We start from the raw sequence: 21,295 nt of genomic DNA, 5'->3' as shown, positions 1-21,295 counted from the left end.
TTCCTGGCAGTCCATGGTACATTCAGTACTCTTCTCCAGCACCACAGCTCAAAGGATCAACTCTCCTTCTGTCCTTCCTAGTCATTGTCCAACTCTCTGAGGCATAACAAGCGATTGCAAAGACCATGGCCTGTATCAGGCGCACCTTAGTCTCCAGAGAGACACTGTTGCTCCTGGGTACTTTAGAGTGGTCCCAAAAATTTTTTCTAATATCTGAATGTGTTCATCAAACAATACATAATACTGCTGGTTCTTACTTTATTTACTCAGCACAAAACCATCTTAACTGCCAACTGTCTCTACATTTCTTTGTATGTTTATTTTTCTACATTAAATGTTATTATTTCATTTTCTTTTCTTCTTTATAAACCACCTCTGTCTTCTGTTTTCTTCCATTCCCTAATACATCATGGCAGGGTGGGTGTGTGGGGGGGGGTGGTGAATAGACACTGTTACGACAGGAACTCCTTTATTTTATCTACAAAAACAGCAGCCACCTGCATTTATACACACACTTTCTTCTCTTCCTTACTTTGATCCTAAATACTGTTTTACTCAAAATGTTATCTATTAAAAACCAAACCCCACATCTCTTCTTCAGAGTTCATCATGTCTTATTTTGTCTGGTTTCCTCTGACTTCTGAAATACCGCTGTCTTTATAATGCATGTAAGCATAGTCTATTATTTGTTTTGAAGGCAAGTAACCAAAAAACCCTCATACAAATCCACATCTTCTTCCATGTATTAATGTGTTAAGCATTATAATGTATTAATGTAGTAAACATTTAATGTACCTGTTTTCTCTCCTACCTTTTATAGTAAAACTTCTTGGAGAGGAAAAATCCCAAACCTGTAGTTTCTGCTTCCTTAGGTATTTCCTTCTCAATCTGCCCATACCACTAGTACTGAAGTTACTAGTGATATCTAGGCTGTTAAACTTTATAATTACTTCTGTATTTAATATATTTGACCTTTCTGTAATAGTCAACATGATTTCTCAATCCCTTCCCCAAATGCTGAAATCCTTATGGTTTTCCAGTACCTTCAATACTGCTTAGTCTCCTTTGCAGACTCTTTATCTCTGTTTAATATCTAAATGTTGCCATGTCTAGGACTTATTCCAACTCCTCTTTGTTTTCTGTATAAACTGATTTCCAGAGGTCTTTCAGAATCGTTATTGCTAAATTAAACCTCTACCCAAACTTCAGCTTATGCAAACTACTTATGTGACATCTTTGAATGTTTTTAATAAGCATTTGCGGTTTAACGTGGTCAGATATGGGGGGGGGTTTCTTCTCATCATTCTCATCATCATACAATTGCACAAGCTTTAAATGTGGGATTTTGCCTTATTTCTTTTTCTCCCTAATATTGCTGTTTCATTATATTTCTATTTTCACTCATATTACTAACCCAAACCACCATCATCCCTCTTTGGATTATCACAGTAATACCTATTTTCATGCTTGTGCTTTTAGAACCCAATTTCTACAATCAAAATGATCTTTGAACAATATCAGATAATGTTACTAATTTGGTTGAACACGTAATAGCCTCCCTTCACACTACCTACTTGAATCTAAGAAGCCAAAGTAATTTATAGTTAGTGAGTTTTAGCAGTATACATTTATCATGGCAATGATGCATAAATATCCTCCCTAAACTTTTCTACTCCTCTGAACTTTTATACATGAGTTTGAAGGTCTTTTTAAATTATTATCATTTTTGTTGTTGTTGTGTTACCGTAGAGTCGAAACTGACCCATAGCTGACCTTCTGGTGGTTTTTCAAAGGTTGTTAATTGCCCACAAGAAGATTGTTTGTCCTTCTCCCACAGAGCAGCTGGTGGATTCAGACTGTATGCCTTCAGACTTGTGGTGCAGCTTCTTGCTACTAGGCTACCAGTGCTCTCCCAGAATGTAGCTTAAGTTTTATTTTGTCAAAGCCTTTTGCTTGGGTATCACCAATGACAGTTGCCACTCAATCATTTGTTGTTTCATCTACTATTTACATTTATTCCCTGAATGACGTTAATCATAAGACTATTTTGTTATTACCATCTTTCCACAAAAGTGTTCACTCCTTAAAAGCAGAGAAATTGTATTGTTTCTGAGTTTTTCTTGTAGTGATTAAAAGATAATAACATCAGGTCACTTTTTTTTTAAAAAAATGGTCAGAAATTTTACCAGTGTAATTGATAAAGCTTTAGGACTTTTGAAAATCAGCTATTTACTTAGAGCATTAAGTAAAAGACTTTTCATCAGCGGATTTTCAAAATAGAAATATTTATAAAGGAAAATATTTACATTTTACTGTACTCTGTTGGTCTTCCCTATAGATCAGAGACAGCCAAAAGTCATCTGAAGACTCTGGATCCAGAAAAGACTCTTCTTCAGAGGTTTTCAGTGATGCTGCCAAGGAAGGGTGGCTCCATTTTCGACCACTTGTCACCGATAAGGGCAAGGTAGTGTGTTTTCTCAGCCACTGTGCGACCAACATAAGTACAGCCTTTGCTAAGTAAGACATAAAATACAATCAGTATAGGTAAAATACTAAGGTATAGAGGTTAAAGAGTGTAAAGAATAGTTTCTAAATATAGTTTTCTCTTTAAAGGAGAACTTATTTTTTAAGAATCCCAGCTGGTGATTTCACTTTATACTTTCATCCTTTGTAGCAGCCATGACAGTGTTAAAAAAGGAGTTAGAAGATATTCTGCTTTTCTTATTACATAGCTTTTTGGCTACAGATTATCACAGAATAGGCCTTTAAGAAGTAGCAATTTTCTGTGCTAATATTTAGAATTTTTATTTCACTAGTCTGAGTTTAAAAGAGTAAAATTATTAAAAGAATATTTGAAAATATGTTATCAAATGAATGTCAATATATGTCTCATTAGGTAGATTCCAAGACAATAAAATTTTATAAGAAAAATTTGTCACTGTCAGAAGAGTTTTAATTTTTTTAAAAAAAAGGATTTTGGTGTGGATATTGTTGCTTGACTATACAAAAATTAATGAACATAATTCATAATTTTTATATATTTGTAGCATCTATTGTGGTATTGGTCAACTGTATGCCATCAGATTTACTGTATGCCGTAAGACTTACATGTTTTACTTAGCATTACTTCATGCCAAAAACTTTTTTACTTGCTTCCACCCTAGGCTGTTAGCATCTTTTTATACTTGATGTAATTGTTTTGTTTGCCCAGCTAAATTAAGGTTATAATTTCATTATCCTCAACCATGATACGAATACATTGCTTAATTTGGTTTACTCCCGTAATTTTTATCTTTTCTCTCTACTAAGCATATATCAACATAAACTAGACATCTATAAAATAAAATATACTTTTATGTATTTTAAGTGTTGGTTATCCTCTCAGAAAGATTTAGCCAAACAATAATGCATTCACAGATGGTTTTATGTTTTGTAGCGAGTTGGTGGAAGTATACGTCCATGGAAACAGATGTATGTTGTACTCCGGGGTCATTCACTTTATTTGTACAAAGACAAAAGAGAACAAACAACTCCATCTGAAGAAGAGCAACCCATCAGTGTTAATGCTTGCTTAATAGACATCTCTTATAGTGAGACCAAGAGGAAAAATGTGTTTCGACTTACCACATCAGACTGTGAGTGCCTCTTTCAAGCTGAAGACAGAGATGATATGTTAGCGTGGATCAAGACTATACAGGAGAGTAGCAACCTAAATGAAGAGGTAATATGTTCAAAATAATGTGGATGCTGACAGCTGACACCTGCACACATTTTCTTTAAGAAAGAATTGGAATATGATTTTGTAAGGAAAAATAATATTAAATTTATATTTTACTTCGAAAACAGCAGTGATCCAAAAGAAAATTCAGATGTACTTATTTTGTATCATTTCCAGTTCTTGGGGAATCACCCTTTCACCATTGCTAAACTTGAAAAAAAATGGGCTATTTATATATTCTGCTTGCCTTCTCAAGCAATTACAGATAACCAGAACTGAGTTCCTAATCCCAGACATTACCGTTAAATCAAATTAATTCCATATGTTTTCTGATCTCAAAAACAGGATTGTTGTAGGATTTAAGTTAATAGGAGAGGTGCTTATCAAAGCAAATTGTGATGTAATGCAAAGATATCCTAGCTTTATTACTCTTAATAGAATTATACAGACCAAAATAATAAGGTATCTTATTTCCTATGGTAGTACAATTATTGATTTCTAAGAAAACTTGCATTATCAGAAATGATGTTTAAGGACATAAGAATTTCTGAAGTATAACAACTCATATCAAAGGAATCTAGGTAGTAAAGGTAGTCTTTTTAAATGTTCATACTGTATCTATCACTAAGAAAATCCAGCAGTGATAAAGGATTACTTATACATTCCTTTCACCTTTGGTGCCTATTGTTAAGACAGAAGCACAAAGCTCAGGTTTTCCTTGCTTACAGTACACAGAATATGAACATTAGCTGAAAGGTCATACCTATTACAGTCTGTAGTTTTGTTATTTCCATTATATCCAATGCAAATTATGATAACTACACTATAAGAGAAGTTATTCTGCTTATTTCTCTGGTAGATTATTCCTTGCCTTGCTTCTGGTAAAAAATTAACTTTGACTCTTTACCATACAAACTTTGTTTTCCAATCACCCAATATAAAGAAAACTTCTACCTGAATTTCTGCAATATAAATAGGAAGATTAAGATCTGTAAGTAATATTTCAGTAGCTTTGCTTATTAGCAATTGTATGCTAAACATTCTATTAGGCAATAGAGTGTCATTGTTAAGATTTCATGCCCTGAAATGATAAAGCAATCAGTCTAGGTCTAACTATGTAGTTGTAGCTACATTCTTAAACTGTGAAATATTATATTGTGTTGAGGATTAAATGTAGTATTCTTATGAATGATGCAACATACTACCTGGCAAATATTTATTACCATCTGATCTTAAAACAGATGTGTTTCTCAATTTAAAGATGAGAAAATGCTACTAGTTAACATTCACTGAGTTTACATCATATGGTATGAACTATTTTAAACACTTGACATGAATTTAGCAACCTCCAAATGAATACTAATATTCTTACCTCTTTATAAATGAGGAGACTAAGGAGGAGCAACGTTAAGTACTTTCCCCAAGGTCACAGAGGTAAGTGTCAAGGCTTATATTTAAATCTAGGCAGTCTTAATCTGTATCTTAACCACAAGACCTCTCAGCTGCAAAGTGGAAGAGTCGATTTGAATTGAACTTGTTTGACTCCAGAGAATATATTTTGTCAACTGTTTTGCCATTCATTATAATCAAAATGAGACAAGATGGGAAAAAATGTGAACACTTACTGGTGTAGGACAGGGAGTATACATTGATATTAGTTACTGAGTGGATTCCAAATCATGAGGACCTTCATGATGAGCAGATCGATCACAAAGCCTGTCTTCTGGGCTCCTAAAGTGGGTTCAGAGCATTCGTTTGCACTCCCCAAGGGCTTCTTGGGGTTTCTACAAGGAAGAAAAGTATATCTGCAATGTTCTAGATTTCTTTATATCATAAAATACATAAAATATTGAAGTTAAAACTGTTTTCACTTTTCTCACCTCATGATCTAACTACCACCTCTGATATTAATTGGCCCTCTCTTACTATTCCAAGAAATTAATCATTAATAAATACAGTATTTTTCTCATCTTTAATTCATTTGTATTACTTTTCAATTCTGTTTCAATTCATTGTTTCTAGTATTAATGAAAGGAAAAATGGACTTTCTGCTTCTTCTCAATCTTTTATTAAAAATTTCAGACTAGTTCAGTAAGTATGACTATCTCTTTCTTACTGGTGTTATTTTAGATATTACAGGGTTACAGATGAGTAAATAGAACACTCTTGGTTGTAGGAGATATTTTAATGTGATGATGTTGCATAGAGATAATGAAGCAGTTCTAGTTTGAATAACTAAAGTAGTATAATGGAACCCCTCAACAATGTAGTGATTGCTGTTCATACTTAGAATTGAATTTCTAATCTTACCTTCTTTTCATTCTATAGGACACTGGAGTTACAAATAGGGATCTAATTAGTCGGAGAATAAAAGAATATAACAGTCTGATGAGGTGAGAATTCCACCATGCCTACAATTTTATTTGGATGGGGAAAAAAGTAATTGCTAAAAAAATGTTAATTTCTTTCAGCAGCAAAGCAGAACAATTGCCAAAAACACCTCGCCAGAGTCTCAGCATCAGGCAGACTTTGCTTGGTACTAAATCTGAGCCGAAGACTCAAAGCCCACACTCCCCAAAGGAAGAATCAGAAAGGAAGCTTCTCAGTAAAGGTATTGATACTCACTTTCTTGGGTGAACTTGAAAAATAAATTTAAAATTGGAATTATTTTTAATTGTATTTTTAAAAATAAAATATTTTAGTGGCATCTTTTTCCTCTACTGATCGAAGTTCAGTGTCCACTAATGTGAAGATCACACACGGTGACTTAGTTTAAGCTAGTTGACTCTTTCACGTTAAGGAATGGTCTAAAACCTTAAAAACACAGCGGGAAGGAAAATACAACACAAACATCCACATCAAAGATGTTACAAATTTAATGATTCAACAAACCCAGCTTCCATCATTTTGAGATAAAACTTCCTATATTTCCTTTTGCTACAATCTCACTACGAAGATGGTTTTATTTTTCTTGACTATGAAAGAGACTCATGGTATACATATAATAAAAGGAGGGAGAGTTACAGATACTTTTAAAATTATATGAAAAGTTGAAAGAAGCTAACATTTTCTAAGTTAATTTCAAATTATATAATTATAAGTCAGATTATATTCTGTAAACAGGTATAAGAAATTTTTAAAGCCATACTTTAAACATTCTTGTTTGCATTTACTCTTATTATTTTTTTGTTTTTAATAAAAATTAAAAAGATGATACCAGTCCTCCAAAAGACAAAGGCACATGGAGAAAAGGCATCCCAAATATTGTGCGTAAAACATTTGAAAGAAAATCTCCTGCTACAGGGACGTTTGGTGTCAGACTGGACGACTGTCCCCCAGCTCAAACTAATCGGGTAGGAGACAACGCTGAATTTGTTTTAGGCATTAATTCTATTGTAATCATATCAGGAACTGAGCAGATTGTCTTTCAGATAATAGTTTTTCTATTAAGTATTTTCACCTTTTTAGCAAACCTTAGTTTTCCATAAGCATTTCTGAAGTGCAAAGAGGGTGTGGCATAAATTTATCAATAATGCTTTTTTCTGATGTATTGATTCTGAAATACAAGTATTCAGCAATTGGGCATATATTAGATATATTTCTGAAATGATGGGCAAAAATTTATTTTCAAATCATCTGCATTTCTGCTTTTAGCATCTTAAAACAAGGACCTGATTAAGAAAGTATAATAAATGTAAATGTGCGTGTGTGTGTGTGTGTTCACCACACCCATCTTAGGACTCAAGTCATGAGTTGATTGATGCTACTCTCTCCTCTGTTCTTTTTTTATTTCCCCTTAATCAAGCAAACTTCTTCACTGTCTTGTTATTATTTCCTGCTTAAACTATTATCTGCCCTTCTCTATATTTGCCTGTTTACTTTTCTTTCCTACTGTTTTTAAATATTCCTTCAATCTTGCTATCCAATGGCAGCTCTAAGCTGTCTCTAATCTTTATTTCTTCTATATCACATGATAGCAGTTTAAATATTTCTTTCTTTTTTTAAATGAAGGGCCTTTTTAGAACTGTGATGCAATTACCAGCTAAATATGCATATTTGTGTTATTAAATAAACTGTTAATTTTTTGTTTTGCAGTATATTCCATTAATAGTTGACATATGTTGCAAATTAGTTGAAGAGCGAGGTCTTGAATATACAGGTATTTATAGAGTTCCTGGGAATAACGCAGCCATCTCCAGTATGCAAGAAGAACTCAACAAGGGAATGGCTGATATTGACATACAAGATGATGTAAGTTTGTTTCCATTTTAATAACTACTCCATTTTTTTTTCTTTTGTGTTATGAACTCCCAAGACACTGTTTCTATTTTGCATACCTAGAAATGGAGAGATTTGAATGTGATAAGCAGTTTACTAAAATCATTCTTCAGGAAACTCCCTGAACCTCTCTTCACAAATGGTGAGTTAGCTTCCATAAAAGATACCAGATGAAGCAATTTGAAATTACGATCATTAGAAAACCATATAACAGTAAATCAGGACATAGGGGCTTCCTTTAGTTCTTAACTGAGATGATAGAAGCATAATTATGTTTTTATTTTTCTGATAAATGTAAATTAAATTTTTTTTTAATTATTAAGGTACTGTAAAGTATTTAATATTCATCTTTGTAGTCAAATTAAAAATATTGTTCCAAGCTAACATCTTCAGTCATAATAAAGTATAATTACCAGAAAAATACAAGTCAAACAAGACATATTTTAAGTATAACATGCTTGGTGTAAAATAAAGACACTATATTAGATGTTGGGGAAAGGGATGGACTCTGAATATAGGATAGTTTCTTAAGGAGACTCACATTTCAAGGTTAGGAAATCATTAAAAATGATAGCCATTTAGAGACATCTCAGAGCTGGTTTGGCATCTTAAGTTATTTTCCATTATGGCTCTAAAAATTGAATTTTAAAATAAAACTAGATGATAATTCATGTAAGCAAGTTAAGGGAACTTTATTTTCTGATTCTTATTGTTGTCAGATAAATATGCCGACTTTATTGAAGCCAATCGTAAAGAAGATCCTCTAGAGCGTCTGAAAACATTAAAAAGACTAGTAGGTATTATTTGCTATTTTTGGTGGTAGAGCTAAAAATTCATCATTTAAAAATTTTTAGTCCATTATGAAAATATTCTATTTCAGATTCATGATTTGCCTGAACATCATTTTGAAACACTCAAGTTTCTTTCGGCTCATCTGAAGACAGTGGCAGAAAATTCAGAAAAAAATAAGGTATGTAGACACATACTGACAATGTGTATGTTAGCTTTCATTGAAAAGATTAACTTTGCTAGTTCATGAAAAACAATCAAAAAGAATTTTATCTGTGTCAGTGAGAGCTCTGAAACACATCACACAGATTGATATGGACATACAGGTTGATGTAAGCTTGTTTGTTTGAATAAATTTTTTTGTCATGTTGCCTCCAAAAGTATTTCAAGTGTTTAAACATTCATTAGTGGAACACTGAGCAAAGAGCTCCAGAATATTTGGTTAAAGGAAAGATGCTCCTGATCCAAGCCATGGTATTTCAGGTACTTCATATGCATATGCTTTAGCTGGAAGATGAATGAGGAAGACCAAAGAAAAATCAATACCTTTGAATCATGATGTTGGCGAAGAGAATTGACTATATCATGGACTGACTTCTTGGAGGAAGTAGTCTTATATCATTTTGGCATGTTGTTAGGGGGTCAGTGTAAGAGAAGACGTCCCTCCATGAGCTGACACAGCAACAATAATGGGCTTGAACATGTCCGATCATGAGATTGGCACAGGACAGGGCAAGGTTTCAGTCTGTTTTCAAAGGGTCACTAGGAGTTGTAGTTGACGGCACCTACTAACAACAATTTTACTGATACAGATTTGTAACTTGACATACCATTCACTTTTCAGATTTTGAGAAGAGGGAGTTTACCCCTTTTTTTAAAAAAAATGATTGTCTTTTGGTTTGTCTGTCTTTCATTGATTATGCAAAGGCATTTGACTGTGTATATCAAAACAAATTATGGCTGACTCTGAAAAGAATGGGAATCCCAGAACACTTGATAGTTCTTATGCAAAACCTGTGCTTGGACCAGGAGGCGGTCATCAGCATAGAGCAAAGAAACATTGCATGATTCAAAATTGGTAAGGGTTTGTGCCAAAGATGTGTCCTATCTCCATATCTTTTAAATCTTTATGTGGAACATATTATCTGGGAGGCTTGTCTCTATAAGGAAAAAATGTGGCATGAGGATTGGACTCATCAACAATCTGCATTATGCAGATGACACAACCCTGCTTGCTGAAACTGAGGAGGACCTTAGGCGTTTGCTGCAGAAGGTCAAGGACTGCAGCCTTCAATATGGATTGAAGCTCAGCGTCAAGAAAACAAAGATTCTTAACCACTGGTCCGTGTGGCGGCATCATGATAGATGATGAAGAGATTGAGATTGTTAACAGCTTCAATTTGCTTGGCTCCACAATCAACACTCTTGGTACCAGTAGCCAGGAAATTAAAAGATGAATTGCATTGCCAAAGTCTGCCGTCAGAGACCTCTCCAAAGACCTAAAGAGCAACAATGTCAGCCTGGATACTTAGGTGCACCTGATACAGGGTATGGTTTTTGCAATTACTTGCTGTGCATCAGAGATCTGGACAATGATGATAGAAGGAGAATTGATGCCTTTGAACTGTGGTGTTGGAGAAGAGTATTGAATATACATACCATGGACTGCTAGGAAGAGAAACGGGTTCATCCTGGAGAAGGTGAAGCCAGGCTGCTCCTTGGAGGCGAGGATTCTGAAGTTTTGTCTGACATATTTTGGACATGTTGCAAGGTGGGATCAGTCCTTAGAAAGGGACATCATGCTTGGAAGGGTGTAGGGACAGTGCATTAGAGGAAGACCCTTGATGAGATGGATTGATTATTACATGATGGAGATAACATGACTTGGGTATTAGGGGTAGGTGTATCAGAGACAGTAAGATTGGCACAGGATAGACAGCAGGATTTAGGGCTGTTGTACATAGGGTCACTGTGAGTTGCAGATGACTCAACGGCACATTACAACATTGGTTTGCATACAAAATTTGTATACATTGTGTTTCACACTATCCTTCCTTCATGTTGTGTTTAACACAATCATTCCCATTCATTGGATTTTATAAAAGTAAACATTGAACTGTGCCTGCCATGACCCTCTCTTGCCAACATCTTTCCCATTTCCTTTATTCTCCCTCATTCACCAAATTGTATACTTAACATATTTTGTTGGGTTGTTTTTTTGTGTTTTTGGGTTTTTTTTTAACCTAGCTCTGATAACACAGATTTTTAATCAGATCAATTGTTCCCATAGAATTGTTAGAAAAATAAATGCCAAATAATTTGCACATTGCTAATAAAGCAGAAAAAAAGGTGCTCTATATAGATTAGCTTATGGAAAAGATTCCCTAACTAGCAAACATTGTCTTTCATTGACATCAGCCAGCCCTTCTTATCTATAGAAATTTTCAGAAATATCAGTGGAATGAAAATTCAAGCTTACTTTCCTTAGAAGAAGTCTGATATTTTTCCAATATCATCCTTTGTTTCAGATGGAACCACGGAATCTTGCCATCGTCTTTGGTCCCACTCTTGTGAGAACATCAGAAGATAACATGACACACATGGTTACTCACATGCCTGACCAATACAAAATTGTAGAAACACTTATCCAACATGTAAGTTTGCAGCCCATCTCCAAGAGCATTCCTTTTAATGAGTGGCTGGTACTTGGTACAGGTTACTTTTTTTCCCTGGGGAAAAAGGAAAAAAAAATAAAACCCATATCTACTTTCTGCCATCTTCCAAGATTTATCTGTGTTTAGGAGATTATTTAATTTCTATTTTCACCTTTTTTATTTTAAATTTTAGCATGACTGGTTTTTCACAGAAGAAGGTGCTGAAGAACCTCTTGTAAGTATTGTCATTCAGCTTTTGTACTCAGTTTTTTTCCTAAGGGACCCAAGATCCTGATGCAACAATATCAACCTTCTGCTTTGTATGCTACACTTTGCACTCTGGAAGCAGGTCTAAAGCTCCTCCTTTTCTGACCTAATTTCAAGTACGCTATTTATTCTTCAGTTAATGATACATAATCAATGTAAAGGGAAAACCAAAAAAATCTCAAGTCCTTGTATATTCTTTTAAAATATATTATTTGGATTTTTAATATATTATCCTTGAAGAAATGATCAAAATATCTTTGTTTATTAACCATAGACAACAATGCAGGAAGAAAACACAGTAAACTCCCAGCCAGTGCCAAACATAGATCACTTACTCACCAACATTGGACGGACAGGCGTTTCCCCAGGAGATGTTTCAGGTAACTCTCACCTGGGCAGTGTCGATCTCTAGGTTAAAAGCTAAATTCTTATTGTTAAGTAAATCAGTCATGAGTAACAATTCACTATGATTTTTTTTCCTTTCTTTTCTCCCCTGCCTTTTTTCTTTCCACTAATAATATTTTTTTCTGATTGATCTTAATTATCTTCCAGTGACTATAATGCATTGGCAGTGCATGGAGTTGTAATGCTTGTCAGAATGAAAATAGGAGGGAAATGAGCATGCAAACCACTGTTTTTTTCTTTCTTTTTTTTTCCTTCCTTTTTTAAATTCACAGTTTCCATGTAATAGTCATCACAAGGTAAAACAGATCTATGCTGCTGAATATGTGGTTGCTGTGATGGCAGAAAGTATGATCTAAGACTCTAAATAGTTTTGCTTCTTGAGTCAGAAGTTCTGTTTTAAACACCACAAGTTGTATTATATTGAACTGCTAATGTGCACCCTCTTTGTAAATACAGTATATTATTCATCACTGTAGATGTCACAGTAAAATCAACCTATGAAACATTTCTTTTCTTCTGTTTTCAATTGCCGCCATAATGTTTGGTTAAGTATTAGTTTTTTTGACTCTTTTGATGAAATTTTCTCCTGCCAAACTGTTGCACTAATCCAGCATGTTGTTTTACACAATGTTCTCCCTTTGTCTCTAGTTCTTGTTTTAGTCCTAAAGGGTTTTTTCAGCACTTACTGACACAGGCAAATCTATACTGATGTTGAAACAGGCGAAGTGGGAGGAGTCTATCACACGGTAATGTCACTAGTGGATTCTGTGATGTCCCTGATGGACAGCTGGAACTGTAGGAAGAAGGAGGATTGTTGCCCACACTGTAGCTGCCTTGTCTGCAGAAACCCCCGATTCTTGTAAATGCCAACAGAGTTGATCGGTGGTGTACATTTTCTCTTAAGATTATTGTAAACAGATCACTACTACGTTCTTAAAAGTTTCTCTGCTGTTTCTTGTTATTTCTGAAGCAGACCATGAGGAGAAATAGCATGGTATGGTCTACCAGTTCTTAAAGTCATAAAGCATTTTAGCCATGTGTCAAAAAGAGGTGTGGCACGGGGCTCAGCTCATTAATTTGATAATCAGTTTCCCTGAAGTCAAAATAATGAAATTTCAAAATTGATACTATCTTGAATAGTGCTAGCCCCTTTCTACCCTCTTTATAATTGTATAATCTGAGTTTTTTGCCAGACAGTAAAATATGGTCTCCATTTTTTTCCATTTTCATAATAGCATTTGTTAATAGATAATTACAAAGCTGGTAGCAATTTAGCCAAATGAGTCAAAAGGATCCCTGAAGGCACTAATATGAAAGTGGGCCTAAAGAACAAAGATCAGCATTATTATTTAATATCAAAATCAAAGTGGCCTGGGAGCAGGGTTATCCTAATGCCTCTTTTGCATCCACATGCATTTGCTATATGCTATAAAATTAAAGGAACTAAGTTTAACAGTCTGACAAAAATCAACATAATTACACTGAATGTCTCAATTTGTAGCTAAGGCAGCCAACAATGTTGTAAGTTCTACATTGTGTATCAGTTTCAGATACAGGATGTGGTACACACTACAATTCTGAAAAGGTCTTTAAGCTTCTTTATTACTAGATTAAATATTTAGAAAATTTAATAAACCCTAGCATTTCTGTTTTTGTTTAGTACAGGGCTCCTTTGCCATTTCTATCATTGAGCTGGTTCTGCCTACAATTCACAGCATCCTTTCATGGCGGTGGCTTTCTGTGGTGCAGCTTGCATCTTTGTGAGCTCTGACTATCCACTGTGTTCTATGGTTTTGAGTTTTGCTTTTACATTTTGTTCTGTGCCTGTCTTTTCCATAAGTTTTGCATTGTTTGTTAGAAGCAATAAAGATTGGCAAATACTGACCATGTTTTATTTAACTTCTAACAGATTCAGCTACTAGTGACTCAACAAAATCTAAGGTAAATTGTTCAGTACACTTTTGAAAGATTGGGGGTGGGGTTGCCTTTTGGACAATTACTATGACCACTATGCAGATATGCCCCTTCTGTGTCTAATGAGACAGAGCAGCAGAATCTAAATAAGGGAAAAATTAATTCTTAGAATATGATGGAAGAATACTAGATTATGAGTTGAAATGGGCTTATTGGGGTTTTTTTTTCCTGTTAGTATATTCTCAAAGAAAAAAAACATAAAACTTATTCCTGTTGAGTCATAGTTTACCCTCCATGGGATTTCCAAGGCTAAATCTCACAAGAGGAGACTGCCCATCTTTCCCTTTTAGAGTGTCTCAGTTTTGGGATACAGACTGTGCCACCAGAGCTCAGGGAGGGCAGTCTACAAATAACTAGTAATAGAAAATTTTCCCATTAAAATTTTTCTAATGTATGTACAAGGAGAAGAATATAATGAGACCCTGAGTCCTCTTTCAAAAAAAGCTATGTAATGTGTTGACCTCCTAACCAACAAATTAGTAGCTCAAACCCACTTCAGCAGGAAAAGATGTGGCACTCTGCTTCTGTTAAGATAATAGCTTGGGAAACCCATGGAGCAGTTCTGTGTTGTCATATAGAGTTGCTGCGAGTCAGCCTGACAGCAACAGAATATGCTCACTGTCCATCTTCCACAGTTAGCAATTCATGGCTAGGTCTATTTCACCTACATCACCCCTTCCTCTTCCTGAGATCATTTTAAAGATCTCAGACATCATTTGTAAACATTTCATACTAGTCTAGACATTTTGCCATTATGCATTCTTTATACAGTATGTTCTTGAGCCTTTATTACAGCAAAATCCATTTTTAAAAGACTTTTTTTTTTTTTTTACTTTTTATGTGTGTACCGTCAAATTGGATCTGACTGGTACAGGAGGCAATTGTTCCTCCTTCTTCAGCAGAGCATCCAGTGGATTTGAACCGCGCACCTCCGGTCTTGCAGTACAGTTTCCTGCCACTAGGCCACCAGAGCTCGCCATAAAAGAAATTTTTTTTTAAATTTTTATTTTATTATTTTTGTGTGAGTGTACCTGTCAAATCAGATCTGACTGGTACAGGAGGAGATTGTCCCTCCTTCCCCGGCAGAGCATCTGGAAAAGACATTTTTTCCTTAATTAGTATTCCATTGACAGCAACACTGAATTAGATAAGAGCGAGTGATTATTTTTTTTTTTAATTGTATTATTTTTTGTGTGTTCCATCAAATAGAATCTGATTGGTACAGGAGGAGATTGCCCCGCCTTCTCTAGCAGAGCATCTAAGATCAAGATGTTTTTAGAAACTCTTTAGCGTTCTTGGAAAGTTTGATTAATTTGTCCAAATTTTGCCCTTACTGTAACTGTAAATAAATTCTTTTAAACAAGGTTTGTATTTGGAATGAGATGTGACTTTTACATGCCATGTGCAAGTATCATAGTGGGGCCGTATGTGATGTAATTGTTGAAGGAACGTTTATAAAGTGGTTATTTTTACTACATAAATACTGTGGATTTTATTGTAATTACTCTCTTTTTGCTTTTACTTTTTACTGTGAAATTCTAATCCTACAAAAAAATTTTGCTTCACTACTAATACAGTTAGCACCCAAGCCCTTTACTACAGTCATCATGTGTCAAAGTTTTATATATGTTGTAAATCTTTTGCGTAACTTACAGACTTGAAACATTTTTTATCTCTAATTCAGTATGAATCTCCTAAAACAAGGGTATTCTATTTAGTCATAGTGTAATTTTCACACTCAGGAATTTCAACATAAGTGTTATTGTCGTTTAGAAACCCTGACAGTATAGAAGTGTTGGGCAAAGCCCTGACAGTGTAGAAGTATTGGGCAAACCCCGGCAGTGTAGAAGTGTTGGGCAAAGCCCTGACAGTATAGAAGTATTAGGCGAAGCCCTGACAGTGTAGAAGTGTTGGGCTGCTAACCCAAAAGGTCAACAATCTACTCCTGTTCGAAGACTTACAGCTTAGAAAATACTGTGGAGCAGGTGTAGAATCCTATAGCAGGAGAAATATGGACAATCATCTCTTGTATGATTTACTGCCGACAAAAAGCCCCGAAAGGGTTCGATTTCAAATCCATGGTTCTTAACAATTATCCTAATAGGGCTGCTGTGAGTCAGAATTAACTCTACTGTAATGGGTTACAGTGTAATTTTTACGCACATATCTCCAGTTGTCCTATTCATTTTGTATAGTTTATAAGCAAGATCCAGTTAAAGATTACTTCTTATATTTAATTGTCACAGCTCTTTAAATCAAACAGATGTTAACTATTTAAAATATTTACTTCATGTATTTTGCACTGACACATATGTATGTATCACAGAATCAGAATTTTCAAGAAAGCCTTAAAACTTATAGGTAATGAGATAGAAGCTTCCTTCCAGTAAATAATGAAATTGAAAGGGGACCAGCAGTCAGAAAATCAAAAGACAAATTGCATTGGCAAGTCTGCTGTCAGGGATCTCTCCGGGGTGCTGAAGAGCAATGATGTCAGTCTAGAGCCTAAGGTGCACCTGATCCAAGCCTTGGTCTTTGCAAATACTTGTTATGCATGAGAGAGTTGGACAGTAACTAAGGATGACAAAAGAAGAATTGATACCTTTGTGTGGTGGTGGAGAAGAGTATCGAACATACCATGGACTGCCAAGAGAACAAATAGGTCTGTCTTGGAGAGGGTGAAATCAAGTTTCTCTTTGGAGGCTAGGATTTTGAAGCTCCTTCTCACATGCTCTGGTCACATGGCCAAGAGGGACCAGTCCTTGGGAAAAGCACATCATACTTAGAAGGATAGAGGGACAATGCAGGAGAGGAAGACTCCAGATGAGATGGATTGACATAACGGGGGCAGTGGGATTAGGTGTATTGGCTTTAGTGAGACTGGCTCAGGGCAGGCTTCAGAGCTGTTGTATGTAGGGTTGCTTTGAACCACAGGTTACTCAGCAGCACATAACAATGCAAATTGCACGCAGTAAGTGACAGGGAGGAGCAAAAAGTCTCCTCATTCAGAGCTAAACATGACCCAAATCCCCTACATTCTTCAGTAGATGCACCTTTGAGATGTAATGTAGAATTTTGAAATCCTTAGTTTATAAAAATGAAGTTCAACTATTTCCTGCCTCCTTGCTTGCCTTAAATAGTGGATGATCAGTAGTGTGGACACCTCTACCTTCTGTTACTTATTCATTTGTTAGGAACAAGTTAACTAGTTGTAATCAAGAATCATTATTCATAGGACCAAAAGCCTATATCCTAACTTTGCCTTAAGACAGAGCATTAAAATGTTTCTGAGGTAAGGATTTCCAAGGGAAATTTGGTATCCCTAATTAGAACATTTTGGAAGCAGGAGTGGCATCCACATCCATAAATAGCTTGCCTTCGGAAACCCTACGAACATGGAGAAAGGATGAAAGTCACGCAACTGTCAAGGACTTTTGTTCATAGGGTTGCTATGAGTTGCCTACGACTCTACGGCACTTAACAACAACAACAACAATTAAAACTTTATGCTCATGAGACTTTAGTAACTTATATTACAGTGTTTAACTTTGTCAGAATATTGTTTAACTCTTTAAGCATAAAAGATTTCCTTTAAAGACAGACTTGTATAAATACCAGCAAGCAAGAAATGAGACAAAAATGTATCTCAGCAAAGTTCTTATATCCTGGGTATGTGTGAGGAGTAGGGGAATAGATCAAAAAAATACATTTATAATTATATATTAAAGATGGAGAGCAAATAGAAACTACCCTTGTCTTTCTAAGGCACCTCTTCCTATTATTTCTCCATTGAATGGACTTGGCCCCCTTGTCAGAGTCAGTTGAGCATAGATGTATGGATTTGTTTCTGGACTCTCAGTTTTATACCATTGGTTTGAATGTTAGTCCTTGTATGTCCTAGTATCAGCCTGTTGGTCATTGTGCATTTATTATTTTTGAGGTTAGAAAATGTGTATCATTCTACTTTGTCCTTAAGAGTGTTTTTTTATTATGGCACTAAATACATACATGAGCATGCCCTTTTATCTCAGAATATGTATTAAATGTAAATATTTTAAAGTATTGCTCCTGGTTTTTATTTTTATGGCTATTGAGAGAGGATTCCCAAGCATTATTATTGCTAATAGGTAGGTAAGTATATTGCCCACCTTGATTATTTACAGTTAACTTTTTTTGACATTTAAGTAGAATGATAATATTATGTTCTTTAATCTGTTAGGATCATGTTATGCATTGTATTCTCTAACTTGATATAAGTTATCAGGAGGGATTAAATAACACAATACAATTTGTGAATGTTTTTGGTGCTTTAGTGAATTAGTTCTTACTGGTTTCATAGAATTAAACATTTGAGATATAATTTATATTTTATATTTAATTCAGTAATGTTCATGTAAAGGTGCACTAGTAGTATAGTAATTAAATGACAGTGAAAGGTCAGTGGTTCAAACCCACCAGCCACTCCATAGGAAAAAAGATAAAGCAGTCTTTTTCCACAAAAATCACCACCTTTGGCACCCTATGGGACAGGTCTATTCTGTTCTGTATTGTTTCTATGAATTGGAATCAACTTGATGGTCATAGAATTGCTTGTGTTTGAATGTTCATGCACTCAGCTTCTCATTTCTGTTCTTATTTCCAGGGTTCCTGGGGATCTGGAAAGGATCAGTATAGCAGAGAACTGCTTGTATCCTCCATCTTTGCAGCCGCAAGTCGCAAGAGGAAAAAGGCCAAAGAAAAAGCACAGCCTAGCAGTTCAGAAGATGAGTTGGACAATGTGTTTTTTAAGAAAGAAAATGCAGAACAGTGTCACAGTGATGTTAAGGAAGATTCCAAAAAAGAGATCGATGCATTGGGCCGAAAACAACGGGTCATCATTTTCAAAGAAAACAGTGCTAAAAAAGAGAGCAGTACAGCACAAGATGAAACGACATCACTGCGGAAAGACAGCATCCCATCTAGAGAACCCTCACCACCACAAACTTCAAAACACCGCAAATCACCAACTCTCAGTTGCCACTTCACGATACTGAAAGACAGTCCCAAGTCACTTTCAACACCAAAGTCCTCCCACTTTGAAGAGACAGGGTCTGACTCTGGCACTTTGCTCAGCACTTCTTCCCAAGCATCTCTGGCAAGGTTTTCCACCAAGAAATCGACCAGCCCCGAAATGAAACACAGTGAGTTTTTGGCCAACATCAGCACTATCACCTCAGATTACTCAACAACATCATCTACCACCTATCTGACCAGCCTGGACTCCAGTCGCCTGAGCCCCGAGGTGCAGTCAGTTGCAGAAAGTAAGGGAGAGGAAGCTGACGATGAGAGAAGTGAGCTCATCAGTGAAGGACGGCCTGTGGAGACTGACAGTGAGAGCGATTTTCCTGTTTTCCCCACAGCCTTGACGTCAGATAGGCTTTTTAGAGGGAAAGTCCAAGAAGTTACTAAGACAAACCGAAGGAATTCGGAAGGAAGTGAAGTAAGTTGTACAGAGGGAAGTTTAACATCAAGTTTAGATAGCCGAAGGCAACTCTTCAGTTCACATAAACTTATCGAATGTGATACACTTTCCAGAAAAAAATCCGCTAGATTCAAGTCAGACAGTGGAAGTCTAGGAGAGGCCAAGAATGAGAAAGAAGCACCTTCGCTAACTAAAGTATTTGATGTTATGAAAAAAGGAAAATCGACAGGAAGTTTGTTACCACCACCCAGAAGTGAAGCAGAAAAGCAGGAACCCACTTGGAAAACGAAAATAGCAGATCGGTTAAAACTGCGAGCCAGAGCACCAGCAGATGATATGTTTGGAGTAGGAAATCAAAAGACAGGTGGTGAAACGGCCAAGAGGAAAAATATCAAACGTAGGCATACCCTAGGAGGGCATAGAGATGCTACTGAAATAAGTGTTTTGAACTTTTGGAAAGCACATGAGCAAAGTGCAGAGAAAGAATCTGAACTTTCAGCTGTGAATCGGTTAAAACCAAAATGCACCGCCCAGGACCTCTCCATCTCAGACTGGCTTGCAAGGGAGCGCTTACGCCCCAGTACCTGCGACAATAGCAGAGGTGAAACTGGGGACCTTCATCTTGAGAATACCAGCACAGTAGACTTGTCTGTGACAGAAGCACCGCTGTCTCTTCAGTCCAGTGCAGGCAGTTCTCCCAGCACCTTGGCTTCAACTAATAGGCCCCTTCTTTCCATACCACCACAGTCGACTGACCAAATCAATGGAGAAAGCTTCCAGAACATGAGCCAAAATGCTACTTCTGCAGCTCATGCCCAGCCTCATAAACTGTCTGAATCCCCAGGCAATAAAGCACAGTTTCATCCCTGTCTTTAAGCTGAGGGGTGTGTCCACTGTAGCAAATAAAAAGTTACTGTTACATGTCCCAGTCACTCTGTAAATATTTTCTTGTACCAGAATTGTTGTTATTCAGCCTTCATTTGGGCTGGTTTCATAATTTTGTACTGTGAAATAGCATTACAGTGCATTACTACAGCCAGAAGAACATATATTGGCTCAGTTTTTAATCTTACTTTGAACAGTTTTCTGTACTTTAGATGACTGCTCTCTAAATTTCTTGATTCCTTCAAATTTCAAAGAGGATAAATTTTGGTCATCAAAATGGAAAATTGTTATTTCTTCCACACATAAAGAATACTTTGGTGTGGTGCTCAGGTGACAATGAGGGAAGATTTGGACAGGAGGGACAGAGGGGAACAAACATTAAAGGAATTATTTATGTATGACACTTTACATGTAATATTTTTATTATTGCCTTGATTTCTATTCTCTTTTATAGTCCATTAATTTATTCCAAAGAAATTCTTAATCATATTGTCAAACAAGCAGAGAGATGTTAGTAACTTGACCAATTTGTACAGAGTCTAAGTTTGGACTTAATAGTCTTTGTTACCACAAAGTCAAAATCCTCTTCAGCAAGAAAAAATAAATTAGATTAAAATATTCAGATATTTCCATCAAAACTATGAGTTTACTTTTAATGCTAGTCAGTGTTGCAGAGAGCGGATAAATATTTTTATTGCCAGTTCCATTTAAATAAGGAACAAAATTACTAAGATAATGATAAAAATAGTATGGACTCTAAGACTTTCTATGTTGTTCTTTCCATGGAGACTCCACTGAATCAAAGCAACAGAATGAAATCTTGCCTACCCTGGAACCATGCTCACAATCTCTTCTGTGCTAAAC

General features: G+C 35.8%; 1 protein-coding gene across 1 annotated transcript in view; it reads left to right on the top strand.

The window, feature by feature from the left end:
- Positions 1-20,422, top strand: part of ARHGAP21 (Rho GTPase activating protein 21) — a 135,348-nt gene extending 114,926 nt beyond the window's left edge. Inside the window, exons 12-25 of the mRNA XM_006887105.1 lie at positions 2,339-2,464; positions 3,437-3,721; positions 6,047-6,111; positions 6,193-6,329; positions 6,929-7,071; positions 7,814-7,969; positions 8,060-8,138; positions 8,716-8,789; positions 8,877-8,966; positions 11,314-11,439; positions 11,633-11,674; positions 11,981-12,086; positions 14,021-14,052; positions 18,728-20,422. Coding sequence (XP_006887167.1) covers positions 2,339-2,464; positions 3,437-3,721; positions 6,047-6,111; positions 6,193-6,329; positions 6,929-7,071; positions 7,814-7,969; positions 8,060-8,138; positions 8,716-8,789; positions 8,877-8,966; positions 11,314-11,439; positions 11,633-11,674; positions 11,981-12,086; positions 14,021-14,052; positions 18,728-20,422 — 3,156 coding nt within the window. The remainder of the gene's footprint in view (positions 1-2,338; positions 2,465-3,436; positions 3,722-6,046; positions 6,112-6,192; positions 6,330-6,928; positions 7,072-7,813; positions 7,970-8,059; positions 8,139-8,715; positions 8,790-8,876; positions 8,967-11,313; positions 11,440-11,632; positions 11,675-11,980; positions 12,087-14,020; positions 14,053-18,727) is intronic.
- Positions 20,423-21,295: the final 873 nt, after the last annotated feature.

This window comes from Elephantulus edwardii, unplaced genomic scaffold, assembly GCF_000299155.1.
Source record: "Elephantulus edwardii isolate Elephantulus edwardi_28Jun2011 unplaced genomic scaffold, EleEdw1.0 scaffold00054, whole genome shotgun sequence".
NCBI lineage: Eukaryota > Metazoa > Chordata > Mammalia > Macroscelidea > Macroscelididae > Elephantulus > Elephantulus edwardii.
Note: the sequence above shows the minus strand (reverse complement) of the source record. Positions and strands in the feature narration are given on the sequence as shown.